This window comes from Salvia splendens, chromosome 3 (genome assembly GCF_004379255.2).
Source record: "Salvia splendens isolate huo1 chromosome 3, SspV2, whole genome shotgun sequence".
NCBI lineage: Eukaryota > Viridiplantae > Streptophyta > Magnoliopsida > Lamiales > Lamiaceae > Salvia > Salvia splendens.
The window spans coordinates 6,111,038-6,127,914 of record NC_056034.1 but is presented as its reverse complement, the minus strand read 5'-3'; the positions used below and the strand labels follow the sequence as shown (position 1 = coordinate 6,127,914).

Below are 16,877 nucleotides of genomic sequence, written 5' to 3'. Positions count from 1 at the left end.
CCACTATTGTTGTGGACAAATTTTTATGGTTGTGGAAAAAAAAATTGGCTTGTCCACTAGAGTGTCCACCTTAGAGTATCCACAATAGGGAGGTCACTTCCCTGGACAAGCCATTTTTTTTGTCCTCAGCCCGATTAGTCTACAGCCACAAAAAAAGTTTCCACAGCAATAGTTGACACTTTTTTTTGCCACATTTCACTCTATTTTATTTTTTGTATATTTTAATTCAATTATAATTAAAATTATAGGACTGTAAATAATTAGAAAACGAGATAATAATAAAATTTAAAAAAAAATACTGGGACCAAATATTCGTTGTATTATGGATACGGGAAAATTATACAACGAATAATTAAAAAAAACAAATAAAAACACCGCCACTGTCTACTCGATGGCGGAGTCGGAATCCGCAGTCTCTTCTCCACCGCTTCTGCTGATCGACCCAAATTCCTCTGAAAAGAAGACTGACCCCGATATTGGGTCTGTTGCCACGACAGGGATGTCGGCGACCACGACTGGAATGGATGGGGAGTGAGACTCAATCTCCACGACTGAGATGGAGGGGGAGTTGGACTCGATCTCTACGGCTGGGAAGGAGGATAGTTGCCATATCCCGATTTTTCGGTGCCGGGTGAATCTTCGTCTCCACCGTGCATTTTTAGAGATAGAAAAATTAGAGAGTGAAAAGTGGATAGAGAGTGAAATTGGGTGTGAAGATGTGTGTGGAGTGAAAATGAAGATGTGAGGGGTATTTATAATAAAAATTATTAAAATTTTGAAATTAATAATAAAAAAAGGAAATCGGCTAAACCGCGCACTGGAATGGCCGTGCAATAATCAGCCGCGGGCACTGCCGCGGCTACGCCACCACAGCCGCGTCCTCGCCGAGTAGTCGGCGAAGGCCCTTCCGCCCCCTCCCATCTGTCCACGCCGCGCTGCCCGTGTCCTCTACTATGGATCGCCGCAACTTAGGCGACTCCGAGGCGGCCGGCGCGCCGCCCCTATTGTTGATACCCCTCATTGTGGACACTCTAATTACATTAATCTTAATCTGAAATTACGAAACGAGAATTGTATTATGTGGAAAACAACAATAATTTGAACATTTTATTCAAACGTTTTAATAAAAGAAAAAAGAAAAGCCTAGATTGGATTTCTTTTTCATTTCCCTCTAATTTTTCCATTCTCTAATGTTTGGAGGGAAAGGCAAAGTTTTAATTTCCTACGAATTTTTTTTCAAATTTGACCTGAGCTTACAAAAGAGAATTCGACACTCTCTTCTGCAGCTCACATTCTTGATCTTGCAGATTTTTGAATTCCAGGTACGAATCATTTGCTACATTTCTGGGGTTTCTGAATATGTTCGCCCTTTTTTTGTGATTGGGTTTGTATACTCATACTCTAATTCTACAGCCTTCCTTTTGTGGTTAATTTTTTTGGGTCTTTAGGGTTATTTTGATTGGAGGCAAGCTGCACTTGGATTTGCTAAGTGGTTGAGTTAATTTTGTCACGAGAAAAACTTTTTTAAAAAGTTTTGGGATTGGCTAAAACCAAATCAGTGGCTAGATATCTGCTGAGCTGCGTTTTGGGATTTGTATGTTTTCCGGCATTTTAGCTCAATGAGAGTAGAAGCTCTTTGGATTGTGTATGATGATCATTAAGCTTGTAGGATTTAATCTTCGATAAGACTTTCTTATGAGCAATTTAGTGAAGTTCTTTGTGCTGTGGTCGAGGTCTATTGAATTATTTAGTTGTAATTTTAAACAAAAATGAATTTGTTAGGTTGTTTTTATTCTCAATTTCAGTATTGTTTAGTTGATCTTAATAACAAACAAAATGTCTGGAGCTGGTTTTGACCAGTGTTGTCAAAATGTCGTTCGGGTCGCTCGGGTCGCCCGGGTCGCCTGGGTCGAGACCATCACCGCCCCAACATGGGTGGGTCGATCGAGATACAGGGTCGCCGCTGGGTCGAGTGGGTCGCCTGGGTCGCCCTAAACACATGCTATCCCTGATTTTCTCAAATCTCTCACATGTTTTCTGACTCTCTCAATCACAATTCTCTATATATATGCATGCACCACATCAAACTTTTCAAACCTACTTTCTACACTTTAGAATTCGGCCTCTTCACTCCTATACAAATAAACAATTCAAAGATCTGTTGCTGTCACCCTTCATATATTCCTTTGTTTTGATATTTTCAGTCAATGGTTTCAATTATTTATTGTGTTATGACTTATGAATTGTTTTGATATTTTGATCATTTCTATTTTCCATTTTATCTCTATTCACATGAATTGCGTCTAAATTTATATTATTTGATATATTATAAACATTAGAGCAATATATTTATTTTATTTAATATTAAAAGGCAAAAAAATAAACCTAGCTTTGTGGGTCTCTCGACCCCGTCGACTTGTCGACCCGCGACCCGAATTTTCACCCCATCGACCCGGTGCGCCCCGCGACCCTACCAACACTGGTTTTGACTGTACCCGCTGACTGCTCATCGGCAATTACTTCGTCAAAATGTAGATTTTGTAATGTTATTTCTTGTAATATTGAGTTATGAAGGTTGTGTGTGTGTAAGTGTGTGTGTTTGTAACTTGTACACAAGTTAATTCTTTGAACCTAATGGAACCAAGTCTAACAAAAATGTTTTACAGGTGAGAAAATCTTCCTTAAACGTGCAATGCAGACAAGGAAAAGAACAACTGGTAGAAATTCTCGTGAGGTTGTCAGCGCTAGGGTTCCAAGACTGCCGAAAAAATTGGTTGAGAATGTGCATGTACAGGGAAAGAAAGTTGCTGAGCTAATTACATCATCTGCGAGAAAGAAAAAAGTTGGTTAGTATTCTCTTCAACCTGTTATCTCAAGCTCCTTTTGCCTTAAGTTTGTCTTTATTGGTAGAGTGAAATGGTGAATGCAATGCTAAATCAGGAGACGTAGTTCCTTAACCATAAACTTACCGTGATAATATCGTTTCCTTCGCTGATAAAGGATACTGAGAAGAGCCCGTTCCCATTCAGGCAGCTGATTTTGCTACTAACTTTAGCATGCTTACATCTTAAACCTAATGTATTGGTATTTCTAAATTGATTTTTTGGGCACATGTTTGTAAGATAAGCTCCCAAGTCCTAGTTTCTCTAATCCTATTTATAGCCGTTCCCTCTTTAGTTTTTCTTAATGCCTCAGGCATTATTTTGAGTAAAATTCTGTTTGGAATTTCAAATGAATTAACGCGTTTTGGAGGTTTCTTGTGGAATTTCAGTTGGCACAAAATTAAAGGTAGTTGAGGAATCTGTTGGTGGAACAAATTTGGATTCCAAATTCAGATTGTTAGATGCAGAGGACTCCAACATATGTTTGGGTCATCAAGCTGAGCATGAGTCTCATAATTCTTTTATAAATAAGGTAATCAAGTGCTTTGCATATGCATATTTTCTTTTGAATTATGCTTTACATTCTTGCTTCTGTCCGTGAAAAAATTCACGGGACAACTAATTTTTATGTTCTGGAAATAAGAATGCCGGAAACAAGTTTTTATAACTTGCCAGATTTTGTTTATTTTATTTGTCATATTATAGATTCATGAGAATGGAGCTGCTAATTACAGTGCGGGCACCATATTCTCTCCTCCCTTTCACCTTGCTAGAAGCGATGTCGATGATATTTCAAGTGAAGGTACCATAGTATATGAACAGTGATCATGTCCTTTTTATTTGCATTTTTGTTTTCCAAGTGAATGGAGTATAATATATATTCAACTACCTTTACTTATCTCTGATTGAATCATTCCTGCAGACTTTTATAATTACTTCCAGAATGGGAACCAGCAATTTCAGGACTGTGCAACGGAGAACGTCCAGATTGATTGCCCAGGTATATTTGCAAAGCAAATAGAAATGTATTTTTCTCCACAAATTCCACAATTTCTTCCTCTGTTAATTCACTAGATTATTCTCTGTGAAATTTAGGTGGTGTCACTCTTTCACCTGAAGTTTCAGCTATATATCTTTCCATGAAAAATTCAAACAAGGAATTTATCGATGAGGACAATCAGGACAACATGGCAGCTGATGTACGTCGGGAGGATGAAGCTGCTGAAGAATATGATGACTTTGACCCATACTTTTTCATAAAGAATTTACCAGACCTCTCTTCGGTGGTTCCAACGTTTCGGCCTCTGCTATTGCCTAAACAAACAAGAAGCTGCCCTTTGACATCTCTTGTTCTGGACTTGGATGGTAAGCATGCTGCATAGTTTGTCATTTAGCAGTTCTTTTCTGGTACTATTGTTATTGAGATCCTTTACCAGTGTCTGATTGCCTAGTATCCCGATTAAAGTTGATTGAACAGTTTAATTAATATTTGAAACGAAGACACCTCATTTGGAATTGTAGCTGATTCATCTCTTGTTGATTTCTCTGTTTAAGCAAGCTCATAGTCTCATACTATCATTTGGAATTGGAGCTGAGTTGATTTCTCTCTATAATACTACCAAGTACTTTACTAAATTTGGAATGCTTGATAGTCATCAGATAGGGCTAATAAAAATGACCTGAATGAAAAAGTTCCAGTTGCCTGTTTACATTCTGATTTATAACTGAAGATGTTGAGTTGCTGGACCAACTTGTTTGAGTATATTGTTGTTTATGTATTAACACCTTTGCCGATCTCTTGGTGTGAAATATTCTTCTGTCTTCTCTTATCGTGCCATATTATTTGTTGTTTATACCTAATGGCGCACTGTTATATGGTAATGAAATTACACTCACATTGAATTGTTATGTTTGACAGAGACCTTGGTGCACTCTACACTCGAACCATGTAATGATGCAGATTTTACATTCTCTGTTAATTTTAACATGAAAGAGCACACAGTATATGTGCGATGCCGTCCTCATCTTAGAGAATTCCTGGAGAGAGTATCTGGAATTTTTGAGGTAATTATATTTACAGCAAGTCAAAGCATCTATGCAGAGCAGCTTCTAAATGTCTTGGACCCCAAGAGGAAAATCTTTCGCCATCGCATTTTTCGCGATTCCTGTGTCTTTGTTGACGGAAATTATCTAAAAGACCTATCAGTTCTTGGCCGTGACTTGTCGTGTGTCATTATAATTGACAATTCGCCTCAGGTAAAAGTCTGAAAATCACACCTTCACAATTTCCTGGCTGCTTTCATTAGTTATGTACAAACAGGCGGTTATTATCAGAATTCCTGCCTCACTGTATAAAGACTATCAAGTTATATGGTCATGTTTTTGCAGGCTTTTGGTTTCCAAGTTGACAATGGAATACCGATTGAAAGCTGGTTTGATGATCGTACCGATTCAGAATTGTTATTGCTGCTCCCCTTCTTGGAAAGCTTAGTTGGAGCTCAAGACGTACGGCCCCTAATCGCCCAGAAATACAATCTCCGAGAGAAAATAGCCACAGCAGTCCCCCCTTTAGAGTACAATGAGAGAGACCCGTTGCAGAGATGAGGATTGATGTTTATTCATAGTTGCTTCTCCGTTTTCTTGTCCCAAGCAGTATAAGTGATAAAAGAACCTCACACAGGTAAAAGCAGTGTGATCTCAATCTCAAGGTGTTTGAGGACTGCAGACGTTGACCGGAAATGGAAATGGAAATGGAAATGGAAATGGAAATGAATAATTAAGTTTATACAAGTCACTTTTCAAACAAATGATTTATTTGCTTCACTGGCCTTTTTTTTTATCTCTTGATTTGATTTCTTTTATGTTTGTGTGTAACGGCTGCTAATCAAATTTGGTTAATGTAGAATATAGAGTAATGTAGCTGCGTGCTTTTTGTATTTGCTTTCACAGGAAATAAACACTCCACTATAATTTCATATTTTGCACTATTCTTTCTAAAAGAATTCAAGAAACGCAACTACCAAATTGCATTATTACTTCCGGATAAAAGCATTTTACCTTGAATTTCCAATTGTTTAGAGGCGAACAAAACTAACCAACCTACACAAATCAATGTTGTTAGAGGAACAAATATCTGTAAAGTAGAAACTTATGGAAATGATTTCAGTTTTGAAGAAAGGATGGGATGAATTATATTCGGGAAAGTGGAAAATTGAGTTAAAGACATTAAAAAACAGTATTCATTGTGTGAGCAATGCGTTGTACTTGTATTGAGAAATATTGTCATTGTCACGCTATCAGAACTCAGAAGCCTATGCATTCAAATCTCCATTAGACTAGGACACGTGGCGCACATAATTAAGCCGTTTAAAGTTTTCCTATCCAACTATCGAATAAAATTGAGTGTATCAAAGAGAGAATTTGTCTGGGTGGTAGTTTATTAGTCACAAAAGTGTTGAACAAGTAAATAATCTTGTTTATTAGTCACAAAATTAGTGAGTGCGAAGTGGGACTATAAATAAAATCCATTTTCTAGCTTCAACTTACATAAATGTGTATTGTTTTGTAAATAATTGTACACCTAAAACTTCTCGGAAACATAATCAAGCAAATGCTTCTATTATCAGCCCTTGATAATGCTGCAGTGACACTAGATTTGGTCCAAATTTCATAAAATATTTGTAGTTCACCTTCGAAAATTCGCCCATTTTCATTCAGTGCAGAAATATGCTTGCCTATTTCAGGTGCAGAAATATACCCATCCTTCATACCGAAATTCCCCATCTTCACGTTTCCCATGCAGTCAAACTGACTAAGCCGTTTGAACTACGGTTATTATGAACCTTATCATGGTTAACACGCCCAAAGATTACTATAAAACCCCCTTCGAATTCTACCAGCTCCCCTCCCGCCAGTGTATTGTTCATTTCAGCTTGAGAAAACACAAAATCCTTTACAAACTTTCGCAGCTCATATTCGAAACTCTTGCTTCTTTCTGATTTCCGAAGCAATGGTGAGCTGAGAGATCTATCACAGAAACAGCTCTGTTTTTCTACTTCTCTTAGTTTAGTTGGTCAGATTCCAATAGTAGCTAATATGTCTACTGTTTTACCAATTTCAGGTGGTTGCTCAGAAAGTGAAGGAATCTGAGATCACGGAGCAGGACTCATTTCTTCTCGTAAATCTCTCGCTCATGCTTGATCTAGTATTTTCTGTACGAGTTAGTATTTGTTTTCGGCATGAACAAACGGCTATTAACTTGTGATCTGCGACCGATTTGATACTGGATTTTTAATTGCGCTTTGATACTCTGGTATATTGTGATGAATATGATTGCGCTACATTAGAAATCTCAATTTCCGTTTATATTGTATTTTTTATTTTGGTTTGGTTTCGTGAAAGCGCCTCCTGTTCCTGCTACACTTGTGGTTGATACAGATCAAATGACTGGAGATAGTTGCATATTTATCTTGTTTTTGCTTTTTAAATAGTCATAAATCATTCTCGTTAGATCGGTGACTTTAGCACGATCTCTATTAGCTAGGTCTGAGAACTGGATTATCAATATTTGGAAGAATATATTAAGTTTGTGTGGTATCTGATCTGAATGATTAAGTGTTCAGTTGTCTTCACGTTAAAAGATAAAGTTGGTATGCGCCTGAATGACAGTTTGAAATAACATGATAGTCATTTGACTCAAGATGATTGGAATTTGTAAATCATTACTCATATATGATGTGTATTGCTTGACTTGTATTGCAGATATGATGTCATTTTAGCCTACAGATCTTATTCCTGATCCGATCAGTTGCCGTATTAGTCGTTTTCTTGCATATTAATATTCCTTTTTATAGTATTTTCTGTGTTTTGGTTATATTATGTGTAACAAGCATCCTGAAAATCGCTTCTGGGTTTGATCAGACGAGGAATCTGTTGCGAATTGCCATATTCAATATCAGTTACATCAGATGCCTTTTCCCTGAGAAAGATTTCAATGACAAGTCTGTTCCAGCTTTGGGTAGGCTGCTAAGTGCTGACCATAATATTTTCTCTCTCCTTAAGCAAAAACTATAAAATTATATAGGTCATGTTCACATTGTAACAGACATGAAAATTAAAAAGCTTATGCCTATGGATGCGGAATCACGTAGACTCATTGATTGGATGGAGAAAGGTATATCTGAAACCTATCTTCACTATCTCCGATTTCTCTTGGTCAGGAGCTCATTCATACTGGTATTACCCTGTTTGTATAGGTGTTTATGATGCTTTACTGAAAAAATATCTTAAAACATTGCTATTCTGTGTCTGTGAGGCGGTAGATGGTCCAATGATTGAGGAGTACTCATGTAAGTCTTCGAGAAGCTTTCCAGAGAAATAGCTGTACATATACAGAAGTTCAAATTATGTTGATGATGAAAAGTCATCATTTATTATTCCTAATGTTTTGTTTACATATTCAACATTGTATAAAATATTACTCTATGGTTTAATGTTTTGACTGCGATGTTTCCAGTTCTAGATTTGGCATGCCATTTAGTTTCCTTTTGATTGTAGCACACACTAATGAAGAACCTTTCTTGCAGTCTCATTTAGTTACTCTAGTTCTGACAGTCAAGAGGTTTCAATGAACATCAGTCGTAGTGGGACAAAGAAGGGAGGGACTTTCAAACATGATTCAACAACAGAAATAACTCCAAGTCAGATGAGGTAACTGAAGTGTGCAACATTTCTACAACCAAACATTTTCTTGCTGTTTCTGCACAAACTATATGAACATCTTATTTAACAGGAGTTCAGGTTGCAAGATGGTCTGTACACTAATGCAACTGATGAGAACTCTTGATAAGATGCCAGAAGAGGTGCGGTTTCTGTTGACCGGAGTTATGACTGTCTCTTGCTTTTACCTGATCCACTTGTATACCTTATTGATTGTGTCCCAAACTTTCAGCGCACTGTTCTGATGAAGCTTCTGTACTATGATGATGTCACGGTAGGGTTTTAAATGAGTGGTTTTATTTTTATAAACATCTATAATCTTCATTTGCTCATAACTGATTTTCTGATTAGATTATGGGAAAACTTATAAACTGAAGTGTTGCTTGTTACTGTCAACAGTAGTGGTTTTCATGGATGCAGGGAGTTTCAGATTGTTCTGCTAGCTTAGTCATTTGCCTTGTTTGATTTCTTACATTCTAACTTTAATTTTGCAGCCAACCCCCATTTTTCAGAGGCTGCACAGATGAGGAACTGTGCAATCCATGGATGAAAGATCCATTGAAGATGGAAGTTGGAAAAGTCAATAGAAAGCAATTGGTACTAACTCTGAAGGTATGGGATATCAACATAATTGAAACTTTTACTGTATCAAGCAGGCGTTCTTAATCTCTTCTCCCACTACATACTTAACAGGTTAAGAGTGTGCTTGATCCTTGTGAAGATGAAAATATTGATAATCAAGATGAAGTAATAAGCTTTGGAGCTGATTCACTCCAAAAAGATGAAGATAGTGAATCAGACAGTGAGGTATTATTAGGTTGATAGCATTTTGGTTCTCTTGTTTCGGTGATTTGTGGTTCTTGTAAACTGAAGTACAATCATCTTGTTTGGACAAATAAGAACTTGATTTTTTCCCCCTAATTCAGACGAGTAATTCAGATGATGATCAGTACATTGTAGCACCCGTATGTAAAATCTTTCAAACTTTTCAGCTTTAGATAACATTGTTTTGTATATTTTAAAGCTTAACTCACACTACTTTTCTTTATAATCAATATTTTGGCATTTTGTGGGACAGAAAGAAAGCAATTTCATGAGGATAATGGAGCAGCTGATGAAGGTTCCATTTAATCACCTGAATACATTAAGATGGATTTCTATGTTCATGTAGTTTAGACGATGTTTTAATATTTTCTCACTGTTAATGCAGAAAATACCCAGGATCCAGCAGAAGATGAACAGCAGTTGGGGCGGGTGAAGGAATGGATTGGTTCTTATCACCTTGAAACAGTGGACCTCACTGATGTCCTCTCAAATTTCCCCGACATTTCAGTGGTAAGAACACTTTATATGATCCGATAGTGGAAAAAGATACATTTTCTGGGATTAAGTTACCTGGTATAAAGCATTCAAGTTATTCTGGTCAATGTCTCTGACCTATAATTATCCTATTTGTGCAGGTCTTGATTGAAGGTACATATAAAAGATCCTAATGTCTCAAGCTAAAGAAACGAAGTCGTTGTTATTTACCTACTAGCCATCATCTGATGCTAAATTGGCTATTTTCCAGATATTATGGACAAGCTCGTGAAGGAAACTTTTGTAACTAAAGCTGCAGGAGATAGTTATGTCATTAACTCGAAAAAGGTTCTTTTTATTTTGTCGTTGGAACCTTTTCCCCTTTGGTTTCATTTATAACATGTATATGAGTTGTGTATTCTCCTTGTGGACTGCAACTGAACTGCAGAATTAAGACTACGAGTTTGATGCTGTAAAAGAAGAAGTTGATGTGCAAGTGGGAGGATATAATGGAAAAGCTGGAAGCGTTGATCACATATACATGAAGGTGAATTTCATTAATTCATATATGATTATACCACATAACTCAATTTTACTTCAAATTATTGAGTTATTACAGGCTGCATCATTCTGCACAGCACTTCACATCTTCAAACTTGTTGAAGATGCGCTTGAGAAATGTTGATAGATACTAACAACTATTACTGCTGGAACTTACACAAAAAGTTGGGCTGAGACGCTTCATTCATCAATCTTCTGTTTCTTTCAAGACACAACTGACCTTGAATATGATATATTATGCTCCAGGCTTTGTACCATACTCTTCCAATGAGGTATATAACAATAGCAAAACTTCAAAACAAACTCGAAGGTGAAGCCAGCCAGGGTATGGTTCGGAAGCTTCTAGACAGAATGGCCAATGATGGCTATGTTGAGGCCACTAGCAACCGGAGACTTGGTGGTTAGTAAACGTAACAAGGTAGGCAGTTTTTCCAATGAAATCAAAGGTGCTGTAATTTACAGACATGATTTTTATTCTCCCAGGAAAGAGGGTGATCCAATCTGACCTCACTAAGAAAAAAATAATTGAAGTGAAAAAGATCTTAAGCTTTGATGCAATGGTACAATTAGTACCGCATTTCTTGCATGACAGAATAACCATAAGATTATTGGTTTTAGATGCTTAGCAATATGTTCTTCTTAACAGGAAGGGGACAATAAGAAATCAGGCAAGGCCAACAATCTAGAAACTGAGACTGCTGGTGCCTAACATTACCATACTTCCTAAATAATAAATTAAGTTAGCACCATGATTTACACTCTATTATGGTTTGAAATCAGGTAGCAAGTACAAGGACTTATCCACATGCGGTGGTCTCCACTCCATCGGGTCGGATATCACCAGGACAAGAGGCAGATCAGATGCAAACATGAATGACTCAACTAGAACTGAGAATGGTCTTGGCAGGAAATTGGGTCGTTCCGGGAATACCCCAACTAGCAGGGCTGAGGTAAGATTCAGTCAGATGCTCTCTTTCACTCACTTTATTTTATAACAGTACAATAGTAACCTGGTCTATTTGAAAATTCATAGCCAGCAGCATCTAAAGAAAGTTTTGTGGCTGGGGCTGATGACGACATGGACTTGGTTATGGAGAGCAGGTGCACTCAGGAAAAACGTTTCAGAAAAACAAGCACGGTAAGCTTCTTTTACATGTGTTTCTAAGCTTTCAACACCTTAACGAATCTGATTGTCTGCATTATATAAACATTTTTTATTTGGAAATTTATTACAGGTCAAAGAGCCGATCCAGCAATACGCAAAGCGCCAGAAATCTGTGGCTATCTGAGTATTCATGCTCTGTTTTCTAGTGGATGGTCGTTTTCTCTCTTTCGTGGTTCATGTTTAACGAGTACTTATAATGTAGTTTGCTCTGTTATTTTGTTTATCAGCTAATGGTACTGCAGAATGATTTTAAGTGCTTAATATATATTGACTGATACGTGGAATGTCGCAATTCGGAGTGAATTTTGAAATAATCTGTTTGGTGGATCTCAAGTTCTACAATACAATAAATCGGTATTGTTTAAATTTTAAAACATATCTAATCAATAGTTAGTCTTTGTATGTATAGCATTGTTTATCTAAATTCCATTTACGAAGGAGGAAATTACTTACAAAGTTACAATTGAGATATGATCTGCCCTACGTTGATTATGAAAGTGTAAGTTTTTTGGGAAATATAATTTTATTTTAAAGAGGATCAATAGTATTTTTTTCATCTATTTTTGACCTATTCATTGAAGAGAAAACGTCTTACCAAATGAGTTGACACTTCATCGTCACAATATCGTAATAATTCAGAGTGCCAAACACTGTATGTAGTACTAATACATAAGTATATACTTCATATGGTAAAGGAATGATATGCTATATACCTTACGTGAGCTCCTTATGTGAGCACCACCCTCGTTTGACGCACATTTAGCGTTGTTCGTTTCGATTCATATATTTACTTTGATTCCAATACATTAAAAAATGTTATTGAAATTTTTAATTTCACGAAATTCATAAAAATCAAAGTTTGATTTGTTATTTATTCATTAATTTATTTCGAAATTATAGAGAAAACGAGCAAATCAAGCTTTGATTTTTGTAAATTTTGTGAAATTAAAAATTTCAATAACATTTTTAATGTATTAGAATCAAACTAGATATTTAAATCAAAATAAAAAACGTGCAAATGAGGGTGATGCTTATTTCTTTCCTACCTCACTTGAGAAATGTAACTTATCATTTCTTTCCTACCTGTTGTATTTTGTACACCAATCTACCTAGTACCTGTTTGGTTCTTAAGACTAATTAGTATTAAAATACGGTAGAGGATGGCCTTGTCGAGGATCGAATTAATATTGAATTAGATCTATCTTTGCTTTACAAGATTATATCTTGGATAATTTTGTATGATGTTTGGTAATAAAGATTAACTACATTTATCTATTCTTCAAAAAATATTCAAAATAATTAAAATGCATAATTAATTAAAATAAAATTAAAACTAATTAATTTTAAATTATTTTTATTTCATATATTCGGAATTAGTAATTAAAACAAATTACTCCAAATTAAAAAAACTAACTTCTACACCCCAAATCAACATGAATTCTACTAATCCATGGATTCTGCTTGTAAATAAACAAATCAACATCATTCTATTAAAAATCAGAAATGATTAAAAAGACCTGTAAATCAAATTTTAACAAAATAAATTGCCTCAAATTGTCCAATATATATAAAATACCACAAACACAATTAAAAAACTTTCGAAAATTGCATAGTGACTCAACAAAACAATGGTCCCAAATTGTTCACTGCCGAATGCAGCAAAAAAAGGCAAAAATCGCCCAATGTTTGCAAAAAAATCGGTCAAAAAACCAATAAAATCTGTAAAAAAAAGATGATAGAAATAAGCTGCTGGAAGATCAGAAGTTATGAGGCTTGGCGGCGGCGCAGATGAAGAGATTGGCAATGGCAATGGCAAGGGAGAGTTTTTTTGACGGCGGCGTGGACGGATTTGCAGAAGAATGACAATGGCAAGGGTAAAGAGAGAGGAGAGTGTGGGGCGGCATGAGATTAAAATAGTCGTAGTGTATGCGGGGAGATGAATAGTCTGGGGCAAAATGGTATTAAGAGGCGGGCTTCTGTTGCGGGCCTCATGGGCCGCGATTTTAGGTTGTGTTGCCAACCGAACACAAAATTAACAATATGTTGAGACTTAGTCAGCTAAACCGAACGGGCGGGCACCTATTGTATTTTGTACACCAATCATTAAAGTCCAATTCCATTGTTTTGCGGCAACACTAATCTATCGGGTTGATTATTTCCAGACCCCTCCAGAATCTGAAGGTATGTTGAACGACACGTGGCCATAAATCCACCCTCACCCTTCAAATTCCTCAACTTTTGTTTCTCGCGACTCTAATTAGTGCAAGATCCGAAAACTAATTAACTGCAGCAAAACTCAGCTCACGCTAACAACATTCAAATATGGCTTCATCTCAGGTTGCTCCTTTCAATTCCACTTCTACTCTCTTCCATTTCTACATTCTCTCATTAATCTGTATTTTGTGTTTGGTTATGGCCATTGTGTAATAGGTTGAGATGGAGGGAACTGCCGGGAATGGCATCCAATTGAAGCGCCTAGGTTTTGTGAGGACTCTCACTATAAACGTCGTCGGTCTGGTCTCTAACATCTACGACCACGCTAAGCAGAATTCTGGTTCGCTCAAACCCACGGTTGACAGGGCGGAGAGCGCCGTTGCTGCGGTTGTCACCCCCATTTACCACAGATTCATACACGTCCCTGCTAATCTCCTCGTTTTCCTTGACAATAAGGTTAGATTTTCCGGATTATCATATATGAAAAAGGTTAGATTTCGAGATCTATTGCTGTTGATCGATTATTACTTCTCGATTGATTGCATCAGTTATCGTGATTCTGGATTCTAATTCAGTTTTTTTTTGTGATCTTTTATCTGCTTGTTTGGTGATTGGGTGATCACAATCAATCACATGCTCTGCTAGTTTTGTGGATTTCTAGTTCGTGTTATTTCCTCATATTCATTTAGTGCTGAATAGCGAATCTGACCATCTCACTTGAAAATTATTTACATCTGGTCGCATGGATTTATGTTAGTTGGAAACAATTATTTTTTAACCAAATCCTTCCCAAATAATCTTTTGATTATGGCTGATTAAAAGAGCAATAAAAAAGACAGAATTGTTTGGTTGTTGTCTTAGGTGGATGAAGCGTCTCACGCGTTCGATGAGCGTGCTCCACCCGTGGCTAAGAATGTTGCCCTCAAGGTCCACTTAATAATGAAGAAGGCGTCCGCCACAGTTGAAGAGCTGGCTGAGGAAGCCAAGGTTGGTGGTCCGCTTGCTGCAGTGTCTCGTGCCTCTTTGATTTCCAAGACCTTTGCTGTGAACCAGCTAGCCGTGGTGTGGTACAAGATCAACCAGCACCCGACTCTGCACGGAGTGACTGAGGTCGCCACTCCAACAGCCACACATTATTCGGAGAAGTACAATAAGTTGGTCCAAGGCATGAGAGGCAAAGGCTATAGCTTGTTCTGCTATGCCCCGTTGATCCCGGTTGAGGAAATGGCCAAGGCTTATAAGCGAGTGGAGGCAGACGCGGCTAAGGAGGAGGAGGTTTCCAGCTCAAGTGGTAGTGAATCGGATAAGGAATAGGTCGGGGGTGTTCGTGTAATGTGGCATGCTTGCATTGTGATTGTCTCTCTCTTTTGAATTGTGTAAATGGCGGTGGTGTGGGAATTTCTGCGAGCGTATGATGTGCTTCTTGTGTACATTATGCGACTCTTGGCAGCATTTGGTGTTTTATGTACATTACACGAGATACCAGTATTGAAATGATAAAGTTTGATCATCATGCAATATTATGTGGATTTTTGTGCCAACCTGTTAATGTGGGTTTCAATATATTAACCTTTTAATTTTTATTTTACTTCGATTTCAATCTATATTGTGTTTTAGTTTTCTTTTTATAATAGTATTCAAATAATGAATTTAGTGGTGGGAACATGTTAAGAGCATCCGCAGCGGTGGCGGTTGGCGCCACCGCCGTCCGTGCCAGCGGCAAGGCGAAGGACCGCCACCGCTGCAACCGCGCCGCTGGCACGGCGCTGCTCGATGTATCGAGCACGTCCGTGCCAGCGGACGCACACGTGGCGGTCTCCCATTCGCCAACGGCATAGCCGTTGGTTTCAAACATTTTTTATTTTTTTTTTAAAAATCGGATTTTTATTAAAAAAATCGATAAAAAATAAAAAAAAAAAAATTCACTTCCCCAAAAAATTATATCCGTTTATAACCGTTTTTCCCCACTTTTTAATTTTTTTTATTTTTTTTACCCCAAAAATACACACTTTCATCTATAAATACCCCCAATTTCACTCCAAAAAATTCACACTTTCACTACACAATTCTCATCATCAAGAAGTGGCTAGCCAACTCGCCGAAGCTAACTTGGGTAGCCCCGATGCCCAACCAAGCGGTTCCCGACGCCGACCGCAAGGTAGGAAGAAGGCGGCGGCCGAACGACGTCGCGCCGCGACTCCATCTGCCCCTGCTCCCGAACCCGCACCCTATGTTCCACCTCCACCCCCGAACAACTCGTTGTGGGCCCTTTTGGCCCAACTCAATATGGCCGATAGGTCAACTATGACCCCCACGCAACTTCAAACGCACGAGTCCATGATATTGGGTCTCCAAAAACAATTGGGGTTGGTGCCGCCGGATGCATAGTCTTCCTCGGGTTATATTAGCCAATAATTATGTAATTTTTAATTTTTAGGAGTTTAATTATGTAATTTTTAATTTTTAGTATTTTAATTATGTAATTTTTAATTTTTAGGATTTTAATTATGTCTTTTTATTTTATTTGTAATTTGTTATTTTTATTGTGGTTTTTTTAATGAATTTTAGTATTATGAAAATGTTTTTGTGTAATTGAATTTTATATTAATTGTGCTCGTCCTTGCGGAAGAGCACAGTTGTGGGTGTTGTGCTCTTGCCAGAGAGCAGGCATGAATAGTACCGCCCGGGCCCACAACCGTGCCGCTGGCAAGAGCACGGTTGTGGATGCTCTAAATGAGGTATGGCATTTGGCAGATGCATGAATAATATCTACTGCTCTATTTGTTCTGTTCTCACTTCATGTATGACGAGTATTTTTTTAGCATATTCTTATTTTTTTTCTTTAATTTCAATTTTTTACTCCATTTAGTTGAATTTTGTGTTTATATATAAAGAAATAATTGATTAATATTTAGAGTTTGCATTTAATTAGATATGTGTATCACTATATACAACAAGCATGCACTAATCACTAGTACTGCAGTTGTATTTAACTAGTCGGAGTATATAAATATTTTACGGCTAAACTGAAACTAGTT

The 16,877-nt window shown here is 37.3% G+C and overlaps 2 protein-coding genes and 1 pseudogene across 3 annotated transcripts; all 3 read left to right on the top strand.

Annotated features, from left to right (window-relative positions):
- The first annotated feature begins 1,145 nt into the window (after window positions 1-1,145).
- Window positions 1,146-5,858, top strand: LOC121794575 (CTD small phosphatase-like protein 2). The gene is made up of 8 exons (XM_042192797.1): window positions 1,146-1,322; window positions 2,667-2,846; window positions 3,272-3,414; window positions 3,588-3,684; window positions 3,805-3,882; window positions 3,978-4,247; window positions 4,801-5,138; window positions 5,271-5,858. Exons 2-8 carry the CDS (start codon window positions 2,693-2,695, stop codon window positions 5,484-5,486), a joined length of 1,296 nt encoding a protein of 431 aa, XP_042048731.1. The 5' UTR covers window positions 1,146-1,322; window positions 2,667-2,692; the 3' UTR covers window positions 5,487-5,858.
- Window positions 5,859-6,658: 800 nt separating this feature from the next.
- Window positions 6,659-11,909, top strand: LOC121796476 (annotated as a pseudogene).
- Window positions 11,910-13,785: 1,876 nt separating this feature from the next.
- LOC121794576 (REF/SRPP-like protein At1g67360) lies at window positions 13,786-15,357 on the top strand. Of its 2 annotated transcripts, none has more exons than XM_042192798.1 (3): window positions 13,786-13,962; window positions 14,056-14,328; window positions 14,701-15,357. In XM_042192798.1, exons 1-3 carry the CDS (start codon window positions 13,948-13,950, stop codon window positions 15,151-15,153), a joined length of 741 nt encoding a protein of 246 aa, XP_042048732.1. In that variant the 5' UTR covers window positions 13,786-13,947; the 3' UTR covers window positions 15,154-15,357. The 2 variants fall into 2 exon arrangements, with proteins under 2 accessions (XP_042048732.1, XP_042048733.1); XM_042192799.1 differs by having other exon boundaries at window positions 13,804-13,962; window positions 14,056-14,295.
- Window positions 15,358-16,877: the final 1,520 nt, after the last annotated feature.

What these genes read in the sequence shown, in the direction of transcription:
- LOC121794576 (XM_042192798.1), top strand. An exon ending in GATTATCATATATGAAAAAG is followed by an intron (nt 14,329 to 14,700) that starts GTTAGATTTCGA and finishes TTGTTGTCTTAG; the next exon opens with GTGGATGAAGCGTCTCACGC.
- LOC121794575 (XM_042192797.1), top strand. Translation starts at nt 2,693, where the DNA reads ATGCAGACAAGGAAAAGAACAACTGGTAGAAATTCTCGTGAGGTTGTC. An exon ending in TGCGAGAAAGAAAAAAGTTG is followed by an intron (nt 2,847 to 3,271) that starts GTTAGTATTCTC and finishes GTGGAATTTCAG; the next exon opens with TTGGCACAAAATTAAAGGTA. An exon ending in ATAATTCTTTTATAAATAAG is followed by an intron (nt 3,415 to 3,587) that starts GTAATCAAGTGC and finishes GTCATATTATAG; the next exon opens with ATTCATGAGAATGGAGCTGC.